The sequence below is a fragment of the Amblyomma mixtum genome, chromosome 3 (genome assembly GCF_055824585.1).
Source record: "Amblyomma mixtum isolate Tamu chromosome 3, ASM5582458v1, whole genome shotgun sequence".
Taxonomy (NCBI): Eukaryota; Metazoa; Arthropoda; class Arachnida; order Ixodida; family Ixodidae; genus Amblyomma; species Amblyomma mixtum.
The window spans coordinates 126,329,743-126,354,379 of record NC_143014.1 but is presented as its reverse complement, the minus strand read 5'-3'; the positions used below and the strand labels follow the sequence as shown (position 1 = coordinate 126,354,379).

Below are 24,637 nucleotides of genomic sequence, written 5' to 3'. Positions count from 1 at the left end.
ATCGCATGTCCGGAACACGAACAGAATTTTTCGACTTTGCATTTTGTGTCTTGAGCTTCTGAGGTCGCATTCACTGAATTTTCCCAGGCGAAAGATCAGCCTGTGATTGCTTCAAGCATTGGCTGCCAAAACGTTGCCTATCGCGATTACCTTTTCTTCGGACTCTGGCCATCGCGAGCTAAGCTTACGGTCGCACTACAAGTCAGGCCCATGAGAGAGAGAGAGATAACTTATTTTTCAGCTCAAGTTCGAGCCTTCTTAGCTTCCCGTTTGGTGGACGCTATTTATCGGCGGTGGCGGAGTAGGGCCACGTGTCCCTTGGACGTGTCGGATGTGGACGGCGAGGAGCGGCCAGAGGGTGGGCTGCAGAGAGGTTGGTGGAGCGGTTCATCGGGCCCCCATGAAGTATTCAAAGATTCCTTCCTGCTCACCGTGCATTGCCCGCGTGTCGTGCTTCACTGCAGGCGCTAGCTCAAAGTCACCTCAGTTCATCCTTCTTGCTGCCACCTTCCGTCGTCATCAAGCGATCTATACGTTACTGGGTAATCCAGAGCTCTACAGGGCGTCCGCACTTTTGTCGAATGGCCATGCTCTCTTGGATCTCACTTGTTCACTGTGCTGTAAGCCTCAGACACCAATGATGAGAAGGCGACAGATATACAAAGATCTTTTTATTCCAGTGGTAAGTCGATACAAATTCTGGAGTAGTGCGTGAGTAAAGCAGTGCACAAATAAAAGAAACATAGCAACAAACTTGGGAATAGAGATCGAATCTTTGAGCACATGTCTGCTGCTCATTCCGCACGCGATGGTGGAAAAACAAATGTCAGGAACGACACTTAGAAAGCACTCCACGCCACACCCCAGGTAGCACCGAAACATTGCGATAATGTTACATTTTTTTTTTATGCTCAAATGTTATTTCAATGTACTTAATGTCCTTTTTTTAATGCTTTTGTAATGCTACATATAAATGTTCGAGTAACCTTCCCCAAACATTCATGAAACATGTAAACAACATAAATGGAACTTTCTCGAAAATGGTAAAGCAGCCCCGCACAAGCATGCAGGCCTGCCATTGGTGACGGCACACAACTTACAACACTTTGCAAGAACCAACAACAAGAGCGACACCTTCTCCACTACACTACAGCACAACATGCAACTCGTATTCACTCACCTCCAAACGGATATCATGCCGTCGAGCTTATATACTCGCTACTGCGGGATCTCCCATGAGTGATAGTTGGGAATGGGTATAACTAAAGTTTTGTGGCAAAATAATGGGACTCTTCACGTAACCTATGGCGAGTACCATCTAAGAGACGTGATTGCAAGGTACTGTTAGTTGAAAACATCTTTACTCTAAGAACAGTGAGAAAATGTCTGAAAATCCGTGCTTGAAACATATTTGCAATGTTGTTTTATAGTTGCGACTCTAACGTTATAATAAAATTTAGAAGATTATATTAAAACAATGTTTGTTTAGAACGTGAAAGTAACGTTTCCTATGTAACTTATAACGTTATATGTTAACTCTTAATGTTAATGTAAAGTTACAATGCAACATGTAACATTATTCCAACTTACATAACATTTCTTTAACACTATTCTAATGTTTGGTGCTACCTGGGACGAAATAGCTCCTTTCAAGGATCGTCAATTTAACGTCGCAGTTAATTAAGTCGCGACAAACTTCATTACGCTAGGCTTACAACTTGTCTTCATCAACTATTCGTTCATGTCAACCGAAGCACGTCGACTTTATTATGTGTCAGCGCTGCAATATATGTTTCCTCCTCACATACTTCTCATAAGCGCGCGCGCATTCAGTTCAGTTCTGGCAAGACCTATCTATCTCTGAGCCGCCGCGGTGGCTCAGCGGTTATGGTGCTCGGCTGCTGACCCGAAAGACGCGGGTTCGATCCCGGCCGCGGCGGCTAGAATTTCTTTGGAGGAGAAATTCTAGAGGCCTGTGTACTGTGCGATGTCAGTGCACGTTAAAGAACCCCAGGTGGTCGAAATTTCCGCAGCCCTTCACTACGGCGTCTCTCATAGCCTTAGTCGCTTTGGGACGTTAAACCCCATAAACTAAACCAAACCTATCTATCTCTGGGGGTGTCGACAAAAGACAGCCGTGATCTGATTTATATCCAGGTGCTTGTCACGTGGACCATTATGCTTCGAAGGAAGTAAGTGCGGCCTGCATTAAGGTGCTTCATGCTGGAAAGCTGTAGACATTTTCTGCTCCTTTTAACTTCTGTCCAGTCTTTCTCTTTTTCAAGTCCAGCTTTCCTGGACATCACCTCTAATTGTGAGTCAACAGTGAAATCTTGTAATATACTATTATGAGCATTCTAATACGAATGAGTATGGTCTAATCATCCGATGCGTAGCAAAATCTTACTTTTAAGGGGATCTGAAACACTTTCTGTTGAGAGTACATAAACTTGCTCAATCAGTACATTGTGCTGTGATAAACACCTGAGCCACATAATACACTTCTACACCCAGCAGAGAACCCACAATCGCGCGCCAAAGTTAACGAGTCCTTTCCGGAGAACTGTACAGAGATGGCTATTGCTTAGGTTCTTTCAGGCATCACGCAGCTACCATAGCCGCTGCCAGTCAGGCCAGCAGCGTCGATCCGGCTGATCAAGAAGCCACGCCCCCCACCCCTCACTGAGGAAGGAGCGCCGACATCCGAGCGTGCAAAAAAGTGACGAGAGTAGAGGGAAAGGCGCGAAAACTCTGGAATTCAAACTTGGCTACAGATAACTCAACTTATAAAAACGAATTTAAAAAATTCTTGCTGGAGGATATTCGTGAAGCGCCGTCCTATAACGTCCCAGGGATATCGCACCTTTATTGAGAGCCCCTTTCAGAGCCCCTTTAAAGTTCGTCCTCCGCGCGCATCGAGTAGTAGCCATAGAAAATCAATAGGATGCGTTTTCAAAAATAAATAACAGCAAACTACAAGCGTTCCGAGGAGGGATATGCCGATATGTTGCTTGTTATGGTGTAATCTTAAGATGTGTGAAAAAAAAAATCGTTCATAAATAACTTCCCCTTGTCCAAAATTTCTGGTTACGATTGTTGTTGCTATTGCTCAGCACTATCATATCTGGTTTAAAATTCTTAAATCTTAGTATAAATTTTGCACAAGAAGGAAAAGCTCGTCTACGTGTGCTGGTTTATTTTTTCTCTATATTTCAGGCCCAAACGCATGCTCTTATTAAGTGATCATTGCGCATAAAAATTCGATCTCTACTCGTCAAGTTCACCCCACTAATTCTTCATCAACAATAAACTGCACACACACATCAAACAAAAATGACATTTGTACATATGGAACAACTACTATGAGATGCTTACTGATTTTCATTTTCTCTGAAAGAAATCCGCCTAATTGTTATATTCTAACGCAGCAGAATTAGCGATAATAAGTGAATACCCTAATTGCGGGCTTTGGTCGTCAGGGCTGTTACTTCCTTTTTTTTTCCTTCAGATTTGCAAGTGACGAAAAATTAAAAAAAGAAAGCATACATGTTACACAAACAACATTTAGTAAACTGTAACGTAACACAAGTTCATTATATGGTCAAGGAACCTTTCCTGTTTTTCATGCCAGGAAACTGATAGAAACAAAAATTCCATTGTTTAAGATATGTCGCATGCAACCAAACTGAAAAAATGATGAAACCCAGATGGTTTATTATTTGTATAAGTGAGGCTGAGGAAGTGAACGTATTTATGACGCTCAGAAATATTTTGGTGCACAACAAAATGTGGTTTCAGTGCAAAGTCCTTTGATACAAAATAAAAACAAGATACCTTGCAAATGCACAGTTAACCAACTAAGCAAACCTTTTTCCGCTTCACCCAAGCATCCAGTGTTACGGGAATCTTGCTTTATTTTACATACCGTAACGACTGTGAGCGCACCAACTAGTGCATACACGCAAAATTTCTCATGGTTTTGCCACAAGCTTCTATAAGGTTCTGTGCTTCGAAACTTGACATGATTCGACGCGCTTGTTGCAACATTTACTGCAGATAGTTAAGCGAACTTCTTGCGAACGAAAAACAGACAACCGAGGAAAATTGTCTGAATCAGAATCAGAAATAAATCTCCTTTCAACATTCTTATAAATTTGCTGTGCGCCAGTATACGCGCGTTTTAATTGTCGACCTGCACCAAAGTATGTCACATTAAGTTTTGTGAAAAACATGGAGTAGCTAATAAACTCAGAAGTGAGGCACAGAGCTAACCACATTATGTTTTTAGCACACATCTATCCCAGATTAGTGCTGTCTGCTACCCTGAGCACGTCCTCATGCGGATGCCAGTGCGACGTAGGTTTCAGCCCTGTATCACAGCAAGCTTCCATTTAGTACGTCTGATACAAAGCTCCTTTTCAATGACATAGACGAATAGCTAACTGCCAAAGGTCATGACGCAGGCTACTGACCCGCTGCAGCGAAATTTCACGGAGAGTTGTAGTCGTATTCATGTAATAATAAAGTTTGCGTGCTGATGCGGTTTGCATGGCAAGTTTATGAACCTTGCCAGACCATGATATGCTGTGACTGACTGATCACAACGTCACAGGGGGAACCGTCCACACTGACAGCACACCTATAAAGAGGTGTCCAGTTATTCATCTGGACTTACACACATACTTTCACTTCAATCTACAAGAGAAACTTGCGCATTTTGTTAAAAGGCACTCACACACCATATTCTGTACACCCACGCACACTATGGCTGCGATTTGAACTGGCAATGGAATACCCTTCTCCATTGATTTTGTCGCAAGGACCTGACAGACATGGTCGCGTTTGCCTCCATGCATTCACTGAAGCAGTGTATTGCATTCCATTGCAATTTCGTACACTGCATTTTATTTCAAACTGAAAGAGCTCCATTAGGCCCGCTATGCACGAGAATCTTGGGCATATAATTCACAGATGTGCTTGTTTTGCGCGCTCAAGTAGGACGCTCATGACTACACTAAGACTGAGCAGTGATATATGCCTCACTATGACTAATGTGCCTGGACATTGAAGGAATGCAGAATCTTCGGTGCGCGCGCCGAAGGACGTTTTGACGTGTTTCAGGGGCACAGAACTTATCCGTACCCTGCGAACATTGTTTCTGGTATGCGTGTTCAGTGCGCGTAATACATGTACGTGTGAACCACTGCATGGTTCATTGTCACTAATTGGTGTAACCTGACAGGCGTAAAACCGGAAAAATCTTTCCAGTCCCGATTAAACAGTGCCAGCTCCTTTATGTACTGGTGGCAGTGAACAGAGCAAACCATCAAAACGAACTAGAGTAATTAATACGAACGAGGTGTTTATGAGATGATATAATAGGCGGACGATGCTAAGCAAAGGAAAGACAAAAAGAAAATATAATAAAATAAAGTTCGCCAGAGCGTGAACTAGACAAACAAGGAAATATAACACTGAGATCATGTTTTGACCTGATGCAATGACGCAAAATTTTCAACCGTGCTTTTCAGTATTCTTTTAAAGCTAATACATGGAAAAGCTTTTTGTTGCCCTCATCATCCTGCGGTATTTGTGGTTTACTAATCGGTAAATATGTCAATACCATGAATATATTATAAGCTCAGGTTCACTACTCGAACTTAAGGAACTGCTTCGAAGCACAGAAAGCATTGAAAGATTACTGACTGTTGCCTGCTGCTGTCGAATGATAAAAAGCCATAGGACAAAAAAAGTCTATAGCAAGCGAAGATGCTACTGAATCTTTACATTGCTATAGCCGACCCCTTTCGGTACATGTGACGCTCGAAGGGCAGCACAAGAACATTTGTTGCGCAACTGCATGCCGATTTTCGTGGTTTTTCGACACCTCAAGAAATGAGACTGACAAATATTGCACACGGGTAAATAATATCCTTGCTCTAATAATGGACGGCATCATTCGCAGTAACCTCGATCTTTCCAAAGGGCATCTTGTCTGCTTTGCTTCGGCCTTGTCCTTAGTGCGTAGCTGTCCGTGGCGACAATGTTTGCTGAGAGAGTGTTCGGCACACAAGCACACACTAGGCTTCCACAAACACCTTAGAAGGGCAGCCTCATAGAGACAGAAAATAGTGCGTTAAGGAAGTGTACTCGAACAAGCTCTGCAACAATTTCTCTGTCGCTGTATAATGCTGCTCGGGTTTAAACAATGCAGAAAAAAAGAGGTCAGCAAACTCAAACTTGACGGTTGTTCTTAAACCGTCGACGTGTAAACAACAAAATGGCTCTCGTGGTACAGGGGCCGCAGGACACAGCAAATCCACAATCTGAGGGCACTGCATGGCAGCCTGGCAAACCAGCAGTGAGCAACCAGAGGAGCTAATTAGACAACCAATGCTATCAACTGGTGAGAAACGCACAATTCTGTCGCTAAACCCACTTGCGCGGCAGTTTCATGAATGCTTCAGGTATTCAAGGCAGGCCACCTGTATAGCCAAACTATGCAACATATTCATAATATGCCCCACTTCACAGCGTTTCATGCCATATCGACTGTACTTGGTGTGTCTTAATACCACACCACGCAGAGATGCGGCTCGACCTCTCAACGCTTCCTTAGCTGATTTGACTGCATTTCGTGTACAAGTATGTAAGTCTGCTAGCCTTTCTACTGTCCTAACCCTTAAGCACGATTGTCTAACAGTCGCGTGTTACGTTAGAAGAGATTGTCGCTCATCTTGTACATCCGCCAGCCTGGGGAACGAGTCGTGGCAAAATGGCAACAACACATCAGTCTGGGACACATTATGTGGCTAACAGGCAGCTGCGCGTGTCATGAGCCTGCTCCGCGCGAATTAGCTATACAACAGAGGTAAGGGCTTTCGCTTGTTGCTGCACTCTAGCTACACTCGCGCATGTAGGAGTATTACTGTCGGTGCCGAGAGAAGGCTGCGATTGGTGCCAGCTCGCAAAAAAAAAAGGAAAAAAAGAAGCCCCGATTATAACTTCTTTACTGAAATTAGCGAGCTGGTTTGAACAAGTGAAGAATGCAAGAATCCAGCTTAGCCAAAGTTGTGCCTAACTACTTTCGGCGGGGAAAGAAGAAACATAGCTACATGTTCTGCAAAACAACGCGAACCTACGATGCGGCGCCGGGTAACAAAGAGGCAATGGGTTTCGCCAACTTATGTGGGTAGCTTCGCCACAACTGTTGCTGAAGATGGTGCATAGGGCTGTCATGTACGCGACGAAACATGAGCGCCTGAGAGGTATAATTATTCCACTCCTACATTCTCAAGGGCATGGTGGAACTTTTCACAATCGCCTGTCGAAATGCCGGTGTCAAAACGGTGTTAACGTTGATTTCACCGGCATTTAAACGCAGTTTGAAATTTAAACTTTTCAGGAGCAGCGGCCACACCAGTCACGGCTTTCACGAGCGCTGTACTCTTTAGTCAAGCGGTGGCGCCCTTGTGCAAAAGAGGCGATGGATTAAAGAGTGCTTAGTCCCAAATCCCATATACCTCATCAAAAGCCGACAAAGCAGAGCAGCTAGCAGCGTCTATCCCGAAAGGCTACACTACTGACGTTTGATTCTTTTTTCTTCTTTCGACTAAATGTTTTTTTTCTTTTCTACCAGCTTTTTGTAGCACAACGAAATGCTTTCCTGAAAAGTATGAGAAAATATATAATGTTCAGAAGCAATCTGAGTTATCTTACGTCGGTACAACAGTATTCTATAAATTCATTCAAAAGCCGCGCCTACATTTCTCCGAAACTGCGACGGGCCACGCTCAAAAGTTTTGCACCGCTGAATACCTTGTGAACCGCGTTATTGGTAACAGCGACGGTTGGTGCTCGAAGCCTAGCTTTCCATTTTCGCCATTCCTGGTTCCCAGTTTCGTTTTCATCTCCACCGACCGTTCCCGTTCCTCTCTCAAATATATACGTAAAAATATCGGCATTAACCGCAATTTGAATGGTTGACTCCAGATGCTTTCTGCTCCACATTCTTTGCTTGTTCCTCAGTTCCGGAATCATACACGACCTGAATGTGGGCGTAAAAATGAGCCATTGTTCGCTCTCATAAAGCTCAGTTGTAAAGGTTCCTTTGTCTTCTTCCTTCAAGCGCTCGATCGGGACAATCGCGGAACAGAAAGCACAGCTGGAGCTAATATGGCTTCAATACAAATGGCTGAAAATACGCGCTAGCATCGTGTGCACCTCTGTTTCAGACTCCTTTCATATATTCCAAACAACTTAAAGCCCCGATTGGATCGAGTGAAACGCTGCAAATTTGCTGTGCTTAGAATGTGCACAGCGTGTGAAAGCTCGCGCAATAAGCTGTCAAACACCATTTTTCTATGCGCTTGCACAAATGAAGTCACACAGACGCCGCCCATTTTCGGTTTCACTGACACTGTGACTTGTCCTCCATTGAAGTCCCTTCGATGTTCAGAAGATGCAGTGTCGCTCCCCTGCCTCGGTTTCAAAGCTCTTGACTAGACGTTCGGTCTAAAGCTGGAAAAAAAGAACGTTCATCTCTCACGCAGAGCTCGCTTCTCGGCAAGCCCTGCTGCCACAAACTTTCCTCGAGGGTGATGTACTAGCAATAGGAGTTGGTGCAGGAGTATAAAAACATAGCATGCTCAGTTACTACATATCTGACTCCACTCTCTTGGCTACGCCCCTAAGTAATATGGCACAATTCCGTGCACGCTGAAAAAAAAAGGAAACACTGAATGAAAGTGCATCGTTCATCTCTTTTCTTTATTCTGACAAAAGCTGCGCAAGAACAGCCTTTTTCGAACTTTTGCAGTGTCTTGTCTGGCCAGACGCGAACATATGAAAGCAAGCTATAGGTAAATCTGCTACAGTACGCCCGTGGCACCTAAACCACGACGCGTACTTTGGCCCCACGAAAGTCACAAACAACCTCGTAACTCCCTGTTACCGTAAACTTTCGCACACTATAGTCGGAAGCAGCCCAGCATCGCGGCGGCAAACGCCCTTCAAAGCAGGCCCTCCAACCAATTGCGTCGACCTCATGCCATGATGTCGAGGTCGATTGCCTTGCATCTACTAGCGTGGCATTGAAGGGGGCAAGCAGGCGCAAAGCGATTAAAAGACCGTGACATAATGACAACAAGCCGACGCCATCGGTTGTAGGACCTACTTTGAGGGGCATTTACCCCTGCGTTCTTGAGCTTTATCTGACTAAAGCGTTAAAAGACGCTATCGCTTCGTCCGCGCCGTTTCGAGAGGTCGTGTGATCTCTTCCGAAGATCGCCGTGTCCCTGCCTTCCGGCGTATCTGTCTTCAGTGAGTTCACGGAGTGGCAGCACAGCTGCAGCACAGTGTGCACTGACAGCCTCGGCCAATCCCTCGCCTTGGCTCGCCTTGACACGGCGCGGGAACCAGTCGACGTCAGCCGCAGCTGCTGTCGCATTTTACTTGCATCACGAAGAGCAACGACCAGCGATGCGCGCCCTTCGTTATCCTGATTGCTTTGGTAACATTCAGGTACTAATAAAAATGCAGGAAAGCTCAGGAGCCAGCCACGTGTTGTGTCGCTCTCAACGCGAAGTCACTGGCGGCAGACCGGGACATAAAAACATGTGCAGCCTGAATAGCGATAGATTCTTACACCACCCCAGGTCCAAGTCAACACAGTAATTTTATTCTCACTCTATTCCAGCGTAATTTGTGGCACCTGTCCTTCCTTTCTTTTTTTGCGTCCGCGCCCTTGTCGGGAAATGAGAACAGATAGAGGAGAAGAATCGTTATATCATATAGGCCTAAAAGTGTGAGCTTCAAGTTTCCTGTTACGCCCTGAACAAGACACAGCTGCTTGTAGCGTCAGGTATTCGGAAGCTGCTATGAGGAGCTACGTGTACTGAAACTTGAATGTTAACGTTCAGTCAATAATTTACAATGAGCTGATATAATTTAAAACAGCTGGTTAAAAAAGCACAAGATCGTTCCCATTACAGCAGTCTACAATTACCAACTAAGCCGCGTTTATAAAATTGGAGCAACAGAAAATAATGATGCTCGAACTAGCCTAGCAAGATTGCAGAAAAACTGCGCTGTTCATACCAAATGCTATCTAGAAGCCTGGAACACCGCCAAATGTCGAACAAATCAAACAATACAGAGCATAGATGTTAAAAAATCAATTATACCTACAATTTAAAACGACATCTTTAAGGATACAAGCACTGATACGCCTACAACTTTACAAGGTCAAGTGCGTGTGATATTTACACCATGATGTGTTCATCTATTATTTTAATTCCTCTTGATTTCTTTTACTTGTTTTTCTCGCGATGCACATTTACACTAAGTTCTTTGTACAATTACTGTACGGTATGCTGCTCTGTGTACTTGAGGCGGTCAGGGCTCCTCAAGCTGTTCTCACAGGTTTTTAACTAGCCTCCTTGCAATATTTCGTTGCTGCGAAATCAAATTCCAATTAAAAAGTAGTAACCTCTTACTAATGAGTAAATTATGGGACACTGAGAAGGTAGAAAACAAAAAACAAAAAAGTAGGAGCGTTTTCTGATCGTATGAGCCAGGGTCTGAACTTTTACAAGGAGGCGGACTGCGAGCATAAGAGCTGGTCCCGAAAACACCGTTCCTTACTCAATTTCTCACTTTTTTCCTTCCGATGACGTCATTTCCTTTCCAGACTGCCAAGCAGGTGCAGAGACTGTCCTCGGATTCAGGCCTCTGATGTTGAAAACGGTACCGCCAAGCTAACCGCACGTGCCAGCTGGCAGGGCGAGTTTTACAACCGCTTGAGTTTGTAATACTGAGGGAGAGGCTGGTTTGTGCGAAAATAAAGCCTTTATTGCAAACTCATGCGCCAGCGCAACATTGTCATGTAGCAATTATGAAAAAAAAAACGTTTGTTAAGTGTACTTTGGAGTGACATGGCGTGAAATGGCTCTATGAACAACGATACCTTATGCTCGCCAAAATAGCATTTGATGAAGAAGGGGAAAGGACGCGCCCCACAGACCAACGCGACACTGTGCTCCGATCCATGTCAGGAGCTGTAAGTATCATTCCTCATTGTGGCGTGTGCTGCAGGAAGCCCCGAAGCCCTCTAAAAACGCACAATCAAATCAGTGAGGTTCGACCAACGACGGAAAGGTAAAAAAACCGTGGTTTAGTCCTGACCAACATCTCGCGACGGTTTCTCTGATTTTCTCAAAGTACCTAACAAGACTCGGGGTTTGCGAACTCTTTCACCCATGCTTCTCTGCGGTAGTTTCTTTCTTGCTAGTTTTCTTGACTTTTTTAGCTTCCTTCCAAACTCGCTGCGTTGTCTCGGAGGCCCTGGAGTCCTGCTCCTGGGCACGAGCTTGTGAGTTCGACTGCCAGCCGCAATGGCCAGACATCGACGGAGGCAAAACGCAAAACAAAAAAAAAACGTGTATTGAGGTTTTGGAGCGAGTTGAATAACTCCATGCGGCCGGAAATAATTCAGAGCACTCCGTTACGATAGCCCTCACAGCCAAGGTGCGGCCTTGGCATGTTAATCGCCTCCATTAAACTTTTTTTTTCTTTGACGTATTTAGGATCCGTCTCTTTCCCCCTGTTCGCCACGGGTAGAAGCTCACTCGCACCGTCTTCAAATCACGCCAACTGCGCTGAAGACTGCCATAAGCGTGGCAGATAGCTACGCGAGAGGGGATGCTGCTCCACCTGTACTCGTAACATTAAAGTGATCTTGTATTTACAATCACTCCTGCTTCAAATGTGGCCAGGTGGTAAAACAAAATAGTACTCTTCTCTCCACCAGCCAGCCAATGAGAGCAGTTTTGGGTATGTGCAGAGTGCTATGGCAGAAGGCACAGGCAAAGCATGACACAAGAGCAGTCTAAGTGTAGCAAACTACGGTGCTCAGCCGACACCAGAGAGCGAAGGAACCCTTCGAAATTGTGAGCTGTGAATAATGCCACAGCACCAAAAAAAGGTGGCTGCTATTTTACACTCATTACGCTGGTAAGTTACAGTGAGTAACAAGAAACAAAAATTTAATGCATGCTTGAACACACAACACCGCGAATTAACACCGCGAATTAACATCGAAACACATCGCATCAAAGCGTTGTAAAACAGCTAATAACAGGGCGTACGAACATACTGTCCTACTGCACTACATGGATGGAGCACTAAGATTGTGGCTTTGGGCGATCGACTTGGCATTAAGCGTAACGTGGCTGTGGCAGTACGCCAGAGCTGTGCCCTGTACTAGAGGAGTCGATGTCACCGCCACGCTCCCCCATGTGACATTTGGCGCAATTAGGCCACAAATAAAATGGGCAACATTCAGCGCTATGGGGTGCAATACATTTATATGGCACAGCTTAGACCTACTAACTAGGAGACCATTGGATGTTACACCCGAGTGGATTAAGGCCGTCGTCTGGATCACCCTGAGTGCCTATTTATCTATTTGGTATAGCTGAACACACTACGAGCAAAAGACAGGCTATCCTTCTCCTTGCATAGTGAATTACACTAGTCCACAAGTGCTGCTACTTTGCTCGCCCGCCTAATAGGATTTAAACAGAAGATCCGTCGGCGCCGTTTCCATAAAGATTTACTCGTAATGTTTCCACTCCAACCATTGTCTTTTGTCAGCGGCGTTTCTCTTTCGTTTATTATTGATATGTCACTATTCACTATTCCCACCTTTTCCATACCTCGAAACTGATTTCAATTTTTTTAGTGTTCTCCAAGTGACTGCGTTGTGTGCAGCGCATGTCAACTATCAGTGGCATCAAGAACAACAAAATGGGCCACTTACGCCGACAATTAACTATATAAAGGCGATTTTGATTAAGATCAAAATTTCTAGTTCTAGAACACTCACACGCAGGAAACAGCAGTACTACTCCGTGCCACTGAAGAGCAAGGTTCAACCCAGGCCCTCAGCAGCAATTTCCTTCTAGCGCACAGGACATCAATGCTGATGCTAGAGACAATGATTTCGTTCCAGATAACAAATCGATAAGAGAGAAGGAAAAGAAATGCAGACGACAAGCTAAGTAAAATTTCCCTACTAACATTTTTGTGTTAATCCATGACATAGATCGCAAACAAAAACCTCATCAGAGGATTCAGTATGCAGAGCCCAAAATGAATAGTTTGTTCAATGTGCGCTGCCATTGGCTAAAGTGAGAATTTTTTTAGGTGAAAATATAGCATGACAAGCGTCAGGTCCCTAGATTAGCAGATCTTGTGTTGCTTTGCAGAGTTCATACAGGACAGATTGCTAAAAAAACTAAACTAGATTCTAAAGAACAAGGCTACATTCGTGCATGCCAACACCAAACAGTCCCACACACTAATAAGTGCACATAAGCATGCACATATACACAAACTAATCTCGCCAGCCCTCAAGAGCATGCGTCCATGTCTTACACTTTCATAATCAAGACGTCTTTACACTTTTATCTCGGTTCTGGTTACTACACCATGCCAGGGGTCATTACTTCGATAGGCGCATTTGAAAGCCTTTTTTTTTTCATCTTGTCGTTGCTGCTGAAGTAGAACACGCGTAAAGTCTGCACCTATAACCCATACTCAGCGACAGCTTTGCTTGGCAATGAAGGGACGGCTACAGGACCGGAGCATCCGTCATTCCGTCCCGTAGTTCCACCGCATGACAGTGCATCAAGCGGGTCTGCACGTTGTTCTCTCCACGGTAACTGCACTCTGTCGTTGGTGTAGCTGGCAACATCCGTGAAAGCTTCTTGTACCAAGACGTGCCTAAAATATTTTCTACATTCATGAAGTGTTTTTTCTTTGGCTTTCTAGCGCTGAAAGTTGGCAGTTGTGTTCGATAATGAATATTTCGAACATACTATGTTTGAAGAGAAAGCTATTACTGAAAGCGGAGACTATTTTCCGCTGCGTAGAAGACAGGGCGTGTTTCGCCTCCGTAGGTTCCGCTGCATTGCCAGAAAAAGTTGTCGCAGAGTACAACTTCGCCCATTGATCTAGCAGTCATCTTGACAACGATGTATTATTAATAAGTCTAAAAAACACTGATTATCAAAAAATGAGAATAGGCAACAGCCATATGCTTGGCTTTCATGAAAGCAAGAATTATTAGAAAGTGGAACTATGTTTTACAGAATCATGACGCTAACTGTCAAAACGTTAAAAAAAAGAGAGATCTGATGCTGCGGAAATTTTATATTCGCTCTGAAGATCTTATTTTATCGTAATTAAATATTTAGTATTATAACGCACCCTATGAGAGGAGGGTGCAACTCGCCCACTCATGTATGCTCTGACTAGAGCACTTGCCTTACTTATACCGCTGGCGAAGACAAATCCACACATCTAAACATACTATGCACTGGCATGGGGATATGCTCGTGCTGACCTATCTTCCCTCGCGCAGTAATACCTCCACCTTATTCCTAATCAGGTCCCTCGACGACAACAGCAAACAGTGTTAGATATGGACGACTTAACACCTCATGCGGTGTTAACGGCGTCGTGCACATGAACGCAGCAGCACTGCTGCCAGGGCAAGCTTCTATCCTGGCCACGTGAGACGGAGGCCAAGGCACGTGCAGGCAGGAAGGCACACAGATGGTGGGTACGAGGAATCAAAGGCGTGCTCTCGGGTGCTCAAGATGATCTGTCTGTGCAGGCAGGATGGGAGAGAGAGCAGGGTGAGAAAAACATGGGTTCGAGCTATTACTGCGCTAAATACTGCGCTTCCATTCGCGTGCGCTCGATACAACAGGGCCTCACATCGGCGAACATCACTGCAATGGTACCTAAGTGAATATCTACTGTGCGGGCACCTTTAAGGAAGATATACTTCGTCCCGTTGTAGACTCCTATGAAGCCCTATGCCTCTCAAAGTCAGCTAAGTGCACCGGATCGTGTTCTGTGTCTATAAAAACAACTGGTGACGCCAAGACATCGGTTTCAAGTGCTGGAAACGGGCCATTTTTGGCAGTGCATAAGAGACCACTTTCGAAACACTGAAACCTAGTTTCTCCACAAAGCTCAGCAAAACATGGCAAAATGGCGTAGGCTTTAAAAAATACCGTTAAACACTGCTTTGAAATTTGAATACAGCAGGAACATTACAGACAGTCCGCAAGTCTATCGCGCACTTCACTCTATGTATATTAAAGTTAAGCATGCAGGCAGAGCACCGCATAAAAAGAAGATGGTGAACAAGACGGCATAATAGAATGCCCCACTGTTCGGCAAGATGGAAAAGTTGAACACCCAAAGCATGTTACCCCTAGCGCTGTCATATTTGAAGATGATATCACAAGGCATGCAGATGTCTTGAATACATGGTCTTGAATTTTGACAGAAACCACTCGAAAAAAAAAAAAAAAGAAACTACAAACTAAAGGAGACTGACAGGTCTTAGGTGTTCTATTCAGCCTAAAAGAAAGCATTTCAAACGCATGGTGTACAGTTGGAATATATTTGAACGCAGGCTAAGCAAATGCTGCGCCTAGACCATGACCTCCGTTTCAGACATCTATAGCAATGAAATATGTACTGCGTGATTTCAGCGCTTTCAACTGCGTCTTTGGCTTATATTTGTCAGTTACAACTCCGTACTGCTACCTAAAACTTTCGCGTTAAGTTTCACTGCGTCAAGATTACTCTGGGATGATTATCAGCTTTAATTTCACATTTGGAAAATGCGTAGCATACAGAAGAAAGAAGACAATTGTGCAGAAGGCTGAAATATTTGCAGTTCGTCTGCAGGAGGCCCACCGAAGAGTGTTTCATTAACGACAGCAGTGTAAATCATAAGCTCATTATTGACTCCGTAAAGGATTTTAAGCATACCTCAGCGTGACACACATGCAGTAAAAATTGTCGTCAGAAGAGAACTGGACCCAATAATGGCAACTCTTTCCGCATTTCTCCATCTGCGACAGTGCCCAGAGTCGCACTAGAGGCGCCATTGGCACAAGTTTCGTCTAGACAAGGTGGCGCTTTGTTACTGCATACTCAAGGACATATGCCTGGTTTCATATGCAACACAGGCAGCAGCACTTGTAACCATCGCAGTTCAGTTTATGCGCTCTGCAGAAGTTTCCTCAGTGCCGACAACAATAATACCTAAGGTGTTCTTTCCTTTTCTAGCCTTTTTTGTTCCACATATAGATAAACAAATTAAGACGATACCCGTGCGTTAATGTCACGTCAATCGCGAGGAATTGCTTCGACTCAACCAAAGAGAGAAACAGTCAACATCTATGAAAAGAAAAGTAAACTTTTGTTCATGCGCTGTGTAAAAGGCTAGCAGAGGCCGCATTTTATAAAGGTTCTTTTTCAGATACATTTTTTTGCCTCCTTGCCAGCCGCTAACAGAATGCGAGGCACAGTACTAATGACAACACACAGACTGGTTTCCTACAGTCTCGATAATCCTGTCATTATATGGTTCTTTACGTATAAAAACTCTCGCTCAGCCAAAAGCTAAAAACCGGCGCAGTTCAAGTAAGGCACAAAACACTGGGGACTCGGGTTTTCTTTAATTTTCTCGCTTTCTCTAAACAAACTAGCGAGCATCATTTCCTTCGAAAACAGATCACGAGAGCTCGCATTTATGGTTACAAAAATCAAAGCATTTTACTTTCGGAAACGCTCTCGCCTTTCCTCCAGCTTTAAAGGTTCAATTTGTACTTTACTTCACGTCCCAGCAAGAGCCGAGGGCCAGGCGATACATGACGGCGCATTAAGTCATGCCGTTCTACAATATAAACTGCCAGTGAGTGCAAAGGTCTGTCTGTCTTGCAGGCCTTGCAAGCAATCAGGAGGATCGCACATGCCTGCTACATACGCCTCCGAAATTATAAACTACTTACATCGGCTAGGCGCAAGCAGCTCTATGAGCAGCTTTCTCGCGACCCTTTCAAACAAGAAAGGTTTTTGGTTTTGATTTTGAGGAAAGGAAATGGCGCAGTAACTGTCTCACATATCTCGGTGGACACCCGAACCGTGCCGCAAGGGAAGGGATAAAGGAGGCAGTGAAAGAAGAAATGAAGAAAGAGCAACAAGAAAGCCAAACACACGCCTTCGTATCGAGCGTGCTACTACTCAACCCCTACCGAGTACTCCCTTGAGAAGCTCCATGGGCAGCGGGAACACGATCGTGGAGTTCTTCTCCGCCGCTATGGAGGTAAGCGTCTGCAGGTAGCGAAGCTGCAGCGCCGGTCCAGACTCCGAGATGACGTCGGCCGCCTCCTTGAGCGAGCGCGCCGCGCGCTGTTCACCTTCGGCCGCGATCACCTGCGCGTAGCGAACAAAAAAAAAAAAACAAGCCGACCAATGGGGCGGTGTTCCATAAAGGTTTCTGTGACATGGGCATGCCACGATCGGCTGTTTGCTAACAGCGTGTCCCTACTGAATCGTCCGAACCTCCGACAGTCGGTATGGGAACTACACTGCCGACGCTACGCAGTACCTTTCGCGCCCTAGTGGAGCAGTTGCCACACTTTGCGACTCCGCATTCGCTCTTGCGCTATGGGCTCTAGAGAAGAAGCAGGGCTGTCCTCCTGAGCTCCTAAAGCCTCGCAGCACCAGGCAGGTCCCAGAAGCAATTCGTGATGAGGCCCGATGATTTTTGACAAAAGCTGTACACGGATTTGCCAAAGCCCAGAATCCTCTCCCTCGGCTTTCTCTCAACCACACTTCGGCAGGCACTTTTTGAGCTATTTGCACTGTCTGATAGAGCTGTTCAATCCGTTTCTATTAACTTGCACCAAGTCGTTATAGCCGGTGAGGTATAGTTAAAAGTGCCGGAATGCCAACCAGGATGTCAACTTCGGCTAGCACATAGTTGACCAAAGCACTCCTAATCCTACCTACAGCACGATAAATTTCTATAAAAGGCAACGCGCGGTACGATTTTTCGCGATAAATGACTTAAAATTCTTGGTCTGAACTTCAGCGGCGTTATAAAAGAAAAAATTACACAAGTCCACTGTACGCTGAGAGTGCAACGCATGCTTCCTGTAGTAAGCGAGCAATAAAGCCCGCATGTTTGCAACTCTACGCAGCGCACATAAGTGACCCTTTTGGATCACGCACGTAACAGTACATTCCAGGCAAGCAAAGCACGAAGGAGCACGCCGAAGCGGAGCTCATGTGAGACACCGCCTCCAATATGCGCCCGCTGCAATGAAGCACCGACACCGCTGCGCCGAGAGTGCAAGTAGAAAAAGGGTGAGGCTTAACGCGATTTTCGCTCCTGATCGGCCCTGGAATAACCGCTTGTAGCCCAACAGTGCAGGCATTCCTTCCAAGTATTATAATGAGTACGTCAAGGGCTCAATGCGACCTCTGGCGCAGCACTGACTGACGTCGTCTACGGGTTTGCCTTCAGTTGCTTCCCTGTAAGATACATTAGCAGCGCTCTTTTGAGCTAGTATCCGAATCGAGAAGGGCTTCACAAAGGCCACCGATATCAGTCAAAATGGCTCATACAGTCCGCGAGGTAGAAGCTGTAGTTGCTGTGGACCTAATAAGAACACAGAAATGGCGCCCATCGCTTCCTCTTTACTTTTACACCATTCATGTCCAGCAGTACCCGCTGTATCATCTATACGACTGTTTACAAAGGCCCCAAAAAACTAAGGCTTCACTATGGCTCATCCACTCCGGGATTCGTAGTTCTTTAGCCAAGAAATGGCTGTTCAGCCAGAAGTCATTTGGCTTACCTTGGCGCGAGCCTCTCTGGATGCCTCAGCTTCCGCTGCCATGGCCCTCTGCATCTGAACTGGAAGCCGGACGTCCTTACTGAAGACCGAAAGAAACGAAAAATGCGACGTTATGTGATCACAGACGTCCATTAAAGTTCTGTTTCATACAACACGACAGCCGCAAGGGCAAAGCGGGTGGCAACCAAATGCGCTGCTGTGGGTTTTTTTTTTCTCTCTCACTCTACACGTCGCGCTGCCTGAAGTAACGGAGCACGAGCAAGTCTTAATCACGCGAAGTTCTGGCGAAATTCAGTGATAAGCAGAACTCGCTGCTGTCAAAACATGTTCAGACAGCCTTTGGTGCCTTAAAACTTTTAAGCTTTAAGGCAGGACAAATATTAAATTTCGGCATTTATTTTGGCATTCTGTTCATCGCATGGAGAGACAAAAGAATATCCGCAAGTTTAACGTCGCACCCGCCAGAAGATAAACGTACGAGGAAAGCGGGCGGCAGAAGCTCCTTGGCAGTTTGTGGTCTTTCAGCGAATGTGAATTGTTCGCACATTCCCCACTGTACACTTCGGCGGACGGTTCTGTTCGATTGAAATACTCACCGAGCGACACTTGTCTATCTCCGAAACAAAAAATTGGCCGACTATTATGCTTCTTGGTACTGCGATTTTTGAGAGCAGCGGCTGCAGTATTTTAACCATATTCATGTAGGCGACCGCAGACGGAACACGCAGTGTAGAACGGAGGCAGACATGGGTCTAGGCTTAGGCAGCGCGAAGGGCGATCCGCCGCCGCTGAGCTTATAGCTGAACCTCTCCTCGGGGAATCCTGACTGGAAACATTTGCAAAAGGCATTATAGCTTTAGCCACATGAGCGACGCAAGCAACGATGTCAACTCAGGCTAATGTAATTCGTCGAATATAACACTGAATTCGCCGCCTGACAGGGAGTTACTGCAAATGCCAGGTATTCAGTGAGCTCTGTAGCGCTGTTCAGTGCCTTATTCGCCGTCTCCCCTCTTCCCCTCCAGATTTCTTCAATTTCGAGGTATTGATCATCAATCCCACGCGTTGCTGCTAACGTAACAAACCATATTACACATTATTTCCTCTTACCCTACACCATTTAACACTAAACGTCACACATCACTGAGTAAAAACGGTCGCAAACAGGAGGACGATTCCGCATATGCTAATAAAACGGTGCGGCAAAATGCCATGGGCAACGACCGGCACAGCTGCCTTTGAGTATTATGATTTCGATAAGGAGAACGTTCATATTGGGGGGAAAGAGAAGAAACGACCACCGCACGCCGAAGGCGGCAGCACATTATTCAAACCGTCGACGCGTGTGCACAAGCCGTATTGCGCTGTCGAAAAACCAAGCACGAAATTTCTGGAAGCGGGCGGCCGCGCCGCCGAGAAAAGGAGTAGGCACCGCAGCTCGCGTCAAGCTGCGTCTCCCTCCCCATGACTTCTCACGAGGGCTCGAACAATTTCGAACCATAGGTCCGCGAGTGCCGCTTCGCCAAGATCGCAGGGAGAGGAGGACCAGCGCCGTGAGCTGAGACGCGCTAGCAGGAGCCCGAGCCTTTGAGCGTAGTCCAGAACTGTCTTTTTCTTCATCATTTTTTTTTTTTTTTTTTTTGCTACTGGTCGCTGCCGCGTAACCTGCCTTCAACCAACCGCTTTCCTCCTCGGGCTCTCTTCGCTATCGCCGTCTTTCGCCCTCCTCTGCGCTCTGCGTTCGCTCTCTTTTATCCTCCGATGCGCTCGTTCGCTCGGTTACACCGAAGCCGGCGCCGAGGCACGCCGCCCAACGCAGGAACGGGCGCCAAGAGCTACGCTTTAAAAAGAATTATCAAGATAGCGCTTCGTATTATTAGAAGTTAAGGTGTACATAGTTCTCCGCTCTATGACCTCTATGACACTGAAAGAAGAGGCAAAAGATGCCTAAGTGAAGTACAGTCTGTTTCCACATGCTCCTGATTTCATGTTTTGGAAACACACAATCGAGATTAGCCAAGCTTATTGATTCGGTCATCGCTCATGAATACAGGTCTTTTTTTCCCATAGTCACGCTATACCATTACAATTTGAAGAAGAGAGATGGGTCGAATTGAAAGCCTTTATATACTCACATCTCGACTCGCTCGACCTTCACTCCCCAGGCATCGGTAGCCTCGTCCAGGTTTGCCTGCACACGGTAGAAGAGTGGCGGTAAGCATATATTAGTTTCAAGGCAAAAGGGCAAATTTCACTTTCGTGTTACTGAAGTTTGCTGGGCCAGTCACTTTGTAAGCGCGCAACACGGGAACAGCAGAGGAACAACAAAGTCGACATTTATTGCCTATTTAATCATCTCCCTGGTGAACTTTAAACACTGCGTTCTCATTTCCCCGCAGACGTGAAAAAACTCTTCGAATGTCCTCGAATGTCCTTCTCTGAACCGGCAGCAAAGACAAGAAGAAACAACAAATGCCTGCGAGGCCAATGATCGCGTTCTGTGTTCCGAAATACAAGCACACATAACGCAATGAACTGAGTCCACTTAAAACAGCCACAGGTATAATGAAAGCTCGCTTATTACGAACAAGGGCAAGTTTTATCCGTCGAATATCAAATATGTGCCATGGCTGTGTCACTGCGTTTCAGATAAAACGAGCAACAGTGGCTGCACCACGAGGCCATAACGAATGAGGAGGCCGCGTTAACTAGCCCACGAAGTCTAAAAACGCGCTCTTCTCGCCTGCGCGCGGACCGAAGAGTGTCTCCCATGTCCCGCGCTCTCCCCACATGGAGTATTGGACTCCAAAAAGACCGTAACTAAGGCGGCATTGAAATTGCAGTTAACCGCCCACCAAGCTACAAAGCTACAAGGTAAATTAGTGCGTGCGGGAGTTCCGGCTCGGCCAAGCATTTAAAGTGGAAGCAAAACCGTGTTAAGTGCGAGATAGCGGCAGCGTTGAAAGCGAAACTTTACTGCACACGGCCGGTAACTAATCAATGGCAGCAATACGAGAAGTTTGAGTACCTGCCATGAGGTGTGTTTGATGGATCATCCGGTCACGTGGCGTGCGTCGCCTACCCAATCGGATCTCCGCCTTCTGCGCTGCTGCCGCGTGCAGGTAGCGCGCGGAAGGCAGCCAGTCTGCGTCACCATTGTGTAGAGCGGTCGAGCCATATTCCCCGATCAATGAAAATCTAAACGAGAGTAGCTAATGGTTTTCGGCTAAAGCGCTGGTTCCCTCCTGGTTTGGGCACTTATGCGGCTCTACCTCCGCGCAAAGGTCGCTTCAAGAACCTAGTAACCGCGGCGAGGTGCTCGAGCGCTTTACACTAGGATGGCACATACTGTACGTTTTGCGCGAACATGCGCTGCAGTCGCTTCGTCGCTGATTCCTTACAACTTTGCCGAGGTTTGAAGACAGGAATGCCGACCTACCACCAGTTGCCGTGAACGCCTCAATCGCTCTCGGTATCATTGCGTCCCTAAAGCGGCTCGTCCGCAGCAAGGCTCTCGGATAGGAGCACATGACTGCGCTAGAGAGCTTAGAAAGCGGCTTAATAGACCTGCTTTGAAGAAACAGGCGTGCGCAACGTACTTTTTTTAAGAAAATAAACGCCAGTCTTGTATGACCAAATGGTTTGACTGTAATAAACCAGGTCCACTCACTAAGAACTTCGGATACAACGAACACAATCCGCGTGACAGTCATGTTCGTTATAAGTGGGCTCAGCTATATTCCGCCAAACTTTCAGGCTACAAAAACCCTGTTGCGGGCTTCCTATGCATATAAGGTCACCCACAGCCAAGTACTGAGCGCAACAAACAATTTTAAGTCAGCAACGAAGAGTCCTTAAATCCTCTTTCTCACTATCGAGACCCATCGCTATAGCGTGATACTTAAACACGCGTGAGCTTTGAAGCCGCAGTGAATACTAATGATGTCACAGCACAGTAACGTGACGTACTATGAACGGAACGGCGACACGCGATTTCGGCCGTCGCTGACGAACCTGCACCAGGGCGGAGCGAAACCTTCACACCGATGAGACGACCCGAATAACTGCGCTTGACTCTACCTTATTCGTATTACAAATAATCGAAACGGCCGCCGCGGTGGCTCAGTGGTTATGGTGCTCGGCTGCTGACCCGAAAGACGCGGGTTCGATCCCAGCCGCGGCGGTTGAATTTCTTTGGAGGAGAAATTTAGAGGCCCGTGTACTGTGCGATGTCAGTGCACGTTAAAGAACCCCAGGTGGTCGAAATTTCCGGAGCCCTTCACTACGGCGTCTCTCATAGCCTGAGTCGCTTTGGGACGTTAAACCCCATAAAAACCAAAAACCAAACCAAATAATCGAAACGAGCGACTACATTTCATGGACACTTACCACTGCTAAACACTAGCCAAATTCTGTGATTTTAGTTGACGCAAGCCCCCTTCCGCGACGAGTAGGCAGAGCGGGTCCACCGGATTCGTGTGTGCTATGCCAGCGATTGTGCAAAGCTAATTCACAAATTTTAGCGAATGCGAACGGTCATCGAATTTATTTTTCCCAACAGCAACCTGATATCGACGACTGCTTACATCTCAGGCTTACAACGAGCGAGAAGTGCCGATGTTAGGCAGTCTGACTAGCAATGCTGAAGACACCCGGCACCAGTCGTCGGCGCCACTTGTGAACGACAAACTGGATCATTTTAAGCAATGCAAATGGTCGCCGAACACATTTCTGGATAAAGGAACTTAAAATGGAGCAGTGGTCAACCCGGAGCGACCAGAAAAAGCGCGATAAATTTAACGACGGTACGCGCTGTCAACAACCCAGCTATCAGGCGTTTCTCAGGCTGGAGCTCACATTCATCGGCGCTAACTGCAGAGTTATCGCACTGCGTAAGGAAGCAAAGGTACAAGCGGTGGGAAAGAGAAGATGTTATTTAATACAAGTAGAGCGGAACTTGCTTTTAATGCCAAACGAAGCGGAATTGCTGTCCCTACGTATGCAGCTGTATGTGAGGAGTTTTTTCTTTTTTCCGAAATGACCCAAATCTAAAACCCGAAATTATGTGAAAGTGAGCTGTAATATAAGTTCACCAATAGATTTTTCCTTTTCGAAACTATCAAAATAAAATGGGCCAAAGAAGCAGTTTTTGAAAGCATATCACGTAACAGCTCCCAGTGCGTTGGTGGAGATTTTTTTTTTAAAATCTGCGTTTTTCTCGGTTTTTGTCAAAGTTTATTTGCCTCATTTCGAAAAAAAAACTTATCGTTTAAACAGCAGTAGCGCTGACGCGCAGCCGTCGTCTCCGGAGCATTCCTGGCAGAATTTCTGGAGCGGTAAATCCTAAATCACGTAGTATTATCTACAAGCAGTCATTTAGTGCACGCACGGACTGTTTGCTAAACAAGCAGCAGAAAAAAGCAAGCAGCAGAGAGAGAGAGAGAATGAATAAAGGAGAGGTCTGCCTGGTTATTAGCTTAGCATGCTAATTATTAGCCAAGCAGCAGATATAGAAATCAACAGCCACGGGACCCGGAGAAGACTCGTGGTGCGGCTGCGGGCGAAGCGAATAAGACGAAGGAGATTGTGGACAACGAAATGAAGCACTATGCTATGTAAAGCAACAATGTACATCGGCCGACTGCCGCCCGACTACTCCGCTTTCGTCTACGGGCCACGGACACAGCCTTCATCCGACTATCTGCATGCGTGAAAAAGGCAAAGACTACGCAGAAACCGCGCTTGCAGACGGCCTGCCGACTGAGATCAGCCCAAGCCAACCGCTTGGCATGAGAATCCAGTGCTCTCCCTCGCTCGCTTGGCTTTTCCGAGAATATCGCCGTACCGGCCAAGTTAGCCGTCATTTCGGAACACGATGACATGTATACGAGAGCAGACGACGC

At 46.0% G+C, this 24,637-nt stretch overlaps 1 protein-coding gene across 6 annotated transcripts in view; it reads right to left on the bottom strand.

Moving 5' to 3' along the window:
• Positions 1-658: 658 nt before the first annotated feature.
• The window catches only part of LOC149351765 (stomatin-like), a 104,944-nt gene continuing 80,965 nt past the window's right edge, over positions 659-24,637 (bottom strand). For 2 of the 6 annotated variants that reach the window (XM_089581101.1, XM_089581104.1), the window contains 4 exons: positions 20,870-20,925; positions 18,735-18,813; positions 17,124-17,304; positions 659-8,520 (listed from right to left, as the gene is read on the bottom strand). In XM_089581101.1, coding sequence (XP_089437227.1) covers positions 8,489-8,520; positions 17,124-17,304; positions 18,735-18,813; positions 20,870-20,925 — 348 coding nt within the window. In that variant the 3' untranslated portion in view covers positions 659-8,488. Of the gene's footprint in view, positions 8,521-10,829; positions 14,673-17,123; positions 17,305-18,734; positions 18,814-20,869; positions 20,926-24,637 lie in introns of those variants that run through there. The other 4 variants (XM_089581102.1, XM_089581105.1, XR_016290649.1 and 1 more) reach the window with 3 other exon arrangements.